This window comes from Trichoderma aggressivum (genome assembly GCF_033847375.1).
Source record: "Trichoderma aggressivum f. europaeum strain CBS 100526 chromosome Unknown scaffold_037, whole genome shotgun sequence".
Lineage (NCBI taxonomy): Eukaryota > Fungi > Ascomycota > Sordariomycetes > Hypocreales > Hypocreaceae > Trichoderma > Trichoderma aggressivum.
The window spans coordinates 177,558-183,612 of record NW_026946403.1 but is presented as its reverse complement, the minus strand read 5'-3'; the positions used below and the strand labels follow the sequence as shown (position 1 = coordinate 183,612).

The 6,055-nt window shown below is 47.8% G+C and overlaps 2 protein-coding genes across 2 annotated transcripts; one reads left to right on the top strand and one right to left on the bottom strand.

Annotated features, from left to right (window-relative positions):
* Positions 1 to 647: 647 nt before the first annotated feature.
* Triagg1_7974 (uncharacterized protein) lies at positions 648 to 2,269 on the top strand (the record flags this gene model as incomplete). The annotated part of the gene is made up of 4 exons (XM_062902768.1): positions 648 to 831; positions 910 to 1,516; positions 1,595 to 2,195; positions 2,246 to 2,269. The coding sequence occupies 4 exons, from the start codon at positions 648 to 650 to the stop codon at positions 2,267 to 2,269; spliced, it is 1,416 nt and encodes a 471-aa protein (XP_062753054.1).
* A 748-nt stretch (positions 2,270 to 3,017) lies between these two features.
* Positions 3,018 to 5,056, bottom strand: Triagg1_7973 (uncharacterized protein; the record flags this gene model as incomplete). Its single annotated transcript, XM_062902767.1, has 6 exons — positions 3,018 to 3,071; positions 3,126 to 3,184; positions 3,260 to 3,367; positions 3,437 to 3,841; positions 3,914 to 4,349; positions 4,409 to 5,056. The coding sequence occupies 6 exons, from the start codon at positions 5,054 to 5,056 to the stop codon at positions 3,018 to 3,020; spliced, it is 1,710 nt and encodes a 569-aa protein (XP_062753053.1).
* Between the last annotated feature and the right edge of the window lie 999 nt (positions 5,057 to 6,055).

The window sequence follows — 6,055 nt, the reverse complement described above, 5'->3', positions numbered from 1 at the left end:
ACCCCCCCCCCCCCCCCCCCCCCCCCCCCCCCCCCCCCCCCCCCCCCCCCCCCCCGCCGCCGTTGTTTCTCAGGTTTTTTGTTGTTTTGGCGGAGGAGGCGAAGATGGGCTTCGAGAGTGGGCCAAACTCTCCGGAGCGGGCTGTAAGGCTACGGCAATTGGGTTAGGAGAATCGATCATCCTAAGCGGCCGTCGGATAGAGATGAAAGGAGTTTGATTACAATGCAGGCTAAGCTAATTCGCCGGTCAGTTCTCTTGCCGATGGATAGGAATCAACAAAGTGTAACTAGCAGCACAGAGACACCAATTGCCAGTATTCGCCTAGACTCTAGAGGCTCATTTTGCTTGCGAGTAAGGGTGATACTCGACCAACTCCGGCGAGACATCAGGCAACGGAGCAGCGAGCACAGAGTTTCGTGGGGTTTTTGTCCTGGGAACCCAGCCTCCTCTAGCAATTGCGAATCAACCAACACCTCGTGGCATTGCAGTTTTCATGCTGTAAGAGTTGGGCAGCAATACATGGGGCTGCTCCAAGGCAGCAGTCTCCAAAGGTATCCAATGCAGTCCGGTGGTTAGACGTCTGTACGACGAGCTCAATATTACTCCTTTTCATACTTTCTCTTTCTTGTCCCCCGTGAAAAAAAAAAATGCTCTATCGACTTGGTATTGAATTCTCCTCGGACACCAAGATGGAGTATCCGCGCATCATAGCCCCTGGCGACGTCCATCGAACCCGCATCGAGAATCAGCAGCCCGATGTGAACAAAGGTCTTGACAAGGCCAGTTTCGATCTGAAAAACAGCATCGTTAGGCTACAATGTGATTTTGGCGGTGCGTTGTTGGCGTCTATCTTTCTATGACTGCTCGATCATATGGCTGACTTTTTTTTTTTTTTTTTTGATAATGCAGATGGACCAACGTATGGGACGGGATTCTTTGTCAACTTTCCTTGCAGCATGTACGATGTCATCTTGACTGCCGCCCACAACCTCATCAATAACGAGAAAGTTACGGTTCAGACCTTGAAGGTCTTCTGTGCAAAGACCGAGAAGAACGCGAAGAATACTGGACAAGGGACTGAAAAAGAAAAAATAGAGTCGGAGCCAGTTGCCGGGTTCAAAATCTGTCCCCAGTATATCGAAATTCTTGAGACAATGTCCAAAGACTCGGATAAAGGGCCCAAAGCGTCAGCTAAAGGGCCCAAAGCCCCGGACAAGGGCTCTTATGACTATGGCATCATCTTGCTGGTGAAGGACAAGACCAAAGAAAGCAACAGACAGGGTCTGGGGCTGAATCTTGGGCTAAGCTCCCACATCACATTGCAAGGTTCAAAAATGGCCAACGTAAGTGGCTACGGAGGAAATGATCCAACTTCCCCCCTGCAACACAGCTCCGGTCAAGTTATAAAGACAGGTGTGAAACAATGCGTCGAATACAAAGCACCGACAGAGCAAGGAATGAGCGGATCACCGGTTTGGATTCCCTACGGTGGACACCCAATGGTAGTGGGTATACAGTAAGTTGTGATAAAGCTTCCGAATGAATCCTATAGCTACCTATATTTCGAATGAGCTGACCCATCTTCACTCTCCAGCAATATGAGGCCGAAAACAAAAGTTGGCGGAAGCAGAGGCACAAAGATGACCGAAGAAGTCTTTCGTACCATATGCGCATGGCTAGGCATAGGCTTCTTTGGCAAGCGTCTTTGCGCCCTTGGAAAGAAGAACAAGCCACACAACACATATCTTTCTTTTTTCCAGCACAGCGATTTTGCCAAGGTGTTTCTGGGATCGTCGGAGGAGGCTAGAAATCAGGACAACGTGACGTTTGACATTATGCCGACGACCATCTTCCCAAGATGGGCTGGGAGGCATGTGCTCTATGCGTTTAAGTTTCATAGGCCACCCACTTGGAAAGATGACAAAAAGTGCTGGGTTGAGTGGCAGCCAAAACAGCAGCGAGCTATACTGGTGGACACATTGAAGGACGTTAACCTTGTCAGACTAGACGAAAAGCTGCTCAAAAGTGGTAACAAACGACTTCTCGTGCTTATACCTGCGCCGGGAGATCCAAGCAAAATCCAGGAGCTGAGAATGTATGACGATGATCGGGATGAGGATGACATTGAGGATGGGATGACTGAATTTGCGGGTGTATCGTTTGGGCGATGGGGGGATAAGGCGGACATGGTGGGGGTAAGTCATCGATTTCGAACGGATAGAGATGAAGCTAACACTGTTTACAGAGTCGAATGTTTGTGATTGAGTAGACTTTGGAGTTATATGAGCAAACTGACTCATGATTTCTTTTTATATAGAATGTTTCAACCCTTGCTGAGTTTATCTACTAGATCTACTTCCATCTACCACAGGTACACCTATCCACTAGTAGTATATAAATCTACCTAGGTACTCCACTATAGTATCTGTGTGAAAATGCGAATGTCTTCACCATGACAAGTTACATAGTACCTTGTGACTGCAGTCTGTGTTGCTGTATAAAGTTTCATACATTGTGTGAATGAATTAGTCTTCAGTCCTGTTTGAATCTTTGAATACGGCTACCCCAAGGACACTTTCCAATGGCAAATGATTCTCAATGAAAAAAGTCACAACTTTGAAAAGGGCGGTTAATAAGCTTCCGAAACCATACCATGATGTCTATTGGGCTGCACTCAGTATGGTATAAGCTCTTGATCAAAGTCTGTGTGTCAATATGACTAACGCATTATCATTAAACTAAACAAAACTGAGCTATTCAGCCAAGAGACAGCTTTTGAAGGAAATATCAGCGTAGGCAGTCCAGCAACAGGGAAAAAAAGACTAATACAAGAAGAAGAAAGAACAGAAAGAAAGCTTTTCAACAAAAGAAAGTATGACCAAAGAATGTCTCAAAGAAAGAATCCCCCAACTCCCCCCATAGCGCCTGAATTTTTGCCAACGAGTCCCAACTCTGTTGATTCCGTACATTCCCATAACTCCGCAGCACCTATCAAACACATGAATATACCTATACATTTAGTCACTGCACCTCCCCAACTCGGCAATCGGTCCCATGAGCGTTTGCAGAAGCTGTGTGGTTCGTTAGCCTAAGAGTGGCACATTTAAGTATCTGTTGCAACTTACCCATCGCTCGAGATCCTCTTCATTCTCGTTGAACTCTCTGCATCCCTCATCAAGGCGCTCTTTAGGTTTCAACTTGTATTAGCTTTCGTGTCCTCGTTATTGGTCAGCTATGTTGTGGAACACTCGGTACTTACGTGTGGTGCAGTAGAGCCACTCAGTCAGTTCGTCATCATCTTTTAGCTGTTGAAGAAAATCCGCGGCAGAGGAATCATTGCCAATCTGACTGATTTGGAATCGAACAGCTATCAAGACGGTTAGCATTCGATGGGCTATCTCCATAACAACGAGCGTGCTTAAAGAGAATGGCATACTTTGAGGAGGGTAACCGTGTTCGAGAAGGAACTCAATGCATTTGACGATGACTTCCTTAAACTTGTTTCTGGCTTCACCACTTGCACAGCCATCCGTGATGCAAGAAACGAGAATAGGTCTTTCAATCTTTTGATCCGCTTCGATGACATCGTAAATCAAGGGCTTGAGAATCTTTTGTTCGAGTTGAGTGCCAATCCTGGTCTTGCCACCGAGCTTGGTTGCCTTCATAATCTCTTCGACTTGCTCGGCCTTTAGCTTTGGGTCCATGTCGCGTTTGTCGTTGATGAAGAGCAAGCCCGCTCCGAAGCCGTCGGGGACCAACAATGTAGAGATTCGGGCGACCCGTCGAACAAGATCAACCTGGTCGGACTGGCGTGTGCCTTGTTTCATGGAACCGCTATCGTCTGTGTGGAATAATGTGATAATTCATTAGTAGCTGCGCATCTGACTGGTGTCGTTGCATTGTTTAAACTCACCGCAGTAAAAGACCGGTTGATAAAGAGCAAGCTTCGTGATGTCCTGGATATCCTTGTCTTTTTTGAGCAGGTTGTCTTCCTTGCCTTGAAGCTCCACTGCTTTGCTCGCGATGGTTTTCAGCAAAAGATCATCCTCTTCAAAGAAGTAGTCGAGTCCGGTGTCACTAATAAATTGCATCATGCTGGCCTGGAATTCTTCTGCCGTGGTGTTTTCCGAAATCTCCGACACAAGCGGGACTGAAGGCTTATCATCTGTAACATCATCTGCAACTGGAGAGAGAGCAACTGTCATGGCATCCTGGGGCTGGGGATCTCCGAAGCCTAGAGAATTAGTCATGCTTGAGTCGGTGTAGATCCTGTTTTTTATAGCCTCAGTCTTTTCGGGTATGACACCTGCGGCGTTGGAGACGTTCGATTTCATGTTATCAGGTACGCACTATGAGACGCCTTTAGTTAATTTTCACATAATGTAAACTGAGGATTCATCTCACTTACACCAAAGGGTTGGCTCATGTTACCCTGGATGCCAAAGATGGTCTTGACCGCACCTTTGAGGGTATGGTTCATGAAACCAATGGACTTGAAGAAGTAGTTTATAATCTCAGTGACGATCTCGTCCCTGTTCGAGGCAGGGGCCGGATCTTGTTTGATGGCCTGGATCACCGCCTGGTCGTTGGTGGCCTCTGCAAGCTTTTCAATGGTCACAGAGGTTGCGCCTTTCTTGACCTCAATGGTAGTAGACGCGCCTTTTTGTGTCAGAAGCCTGATGGCACCGGGATCTCGATGCTCAATGAGCTTCATGAGGGCAGTCGTGCCATCTTTTGCTTGAACATCGGGATCTGCACCTTGATGCAGAAGATACTCGATGATTTCACGGCGTCGCTGCTGGGTGACGGAAGAGTGACTGAATGAGGCATACCATAGCGCAGTTCGGTTCTTGTCGTTGATATGATTAACGTTCGCACTTTCGCCCAGCAGGAGCTTGACGACGTCGATATGGCCCTTCAGAGCAGCATAAGCGAGTGCCGTGCGACCCTTGCGATCGATTTCGTCCACGTTAAAGTGGAGAGAGGCCGATTTGTAATGATCAAGGTTGTCTGCCGTAAGACTACCCTGCGCGGCGGCATCGTGGAGAGTGATCATTGCTCTGCTTGGCCCTTTTTTTGATTTGAGATTGAGATTGAGATTGAGATTGAGGGTAAGATTGAAATTCTGAGTGGGATTTTGATTGGATTCCCGGGGGAACGACTGATATAAAGCGCAGGGGGAGAATGCTACAAGTGTGTTGGGTCCTGAACGTGTTTGTGACTGATCATATGCCACTTATATACCCAGCTAGCACGCGGCGAGAGAGAATTTTGATGGAAGACGTCAGGCACAGGGGACTCCAAAGAGCCTCAATTAACTCACCGAGTAGATATACGGGAGTGACGTGCGCACAGCCTCGTTTGCTCGAGGAGCTACACACCGGCCGTCTGGCGGGAGATGTCATTATCGACGTGTCGAGTTGCCTTGCATCATGCAATGCAGACGACGAGAACGGACATCGAGTCATTCGCGGAACAGAACCCACTCGGTGAGAGTGTTTTGCAGTTTGCAAGTTCAGCCGCACTGATAAGTCCATGTAATGCGTTTACAAACCAACATCCGTCCATGCAATGCAACCTATAAGTCAAGAAACATGATAACCCGCATCATGTATTCCAAATGCAATGTCGTGACACGTAGACGGCCCCCACCCGGCCGTTTTATTGAAGCCACCTATTAAGATGGCATTTCTCGCGTCACCAAGACCTTCGCAGCTTTCATTGGAAGCCTCGTCGACGCCTTCGGGTAGAGAACAACAAATAGAATGCATGGGTGGTGATCGGGCTTCCCAGAACCACTGCATCGGGAGTTGATTTGCCAGGTAATGCCTGCCAGCAAATGGGTCATATGATCAGTTTTTTTTTGCTCTCCCTCGCCCAGGCTTCAGGAACAGCTCGGGACATGTATACGAGACGTCATTTCAAAATGGATCCGTGGATGATGAGGCTCAACGGGATTTCAGCCCAAAGGTGGCAGCTAGTGTGGCCCAATGTGGAAGAGACTGCTTTGCGTGCAGCGGCTAATAATGATGTTGGTTGCACTCCTTATAAAAGC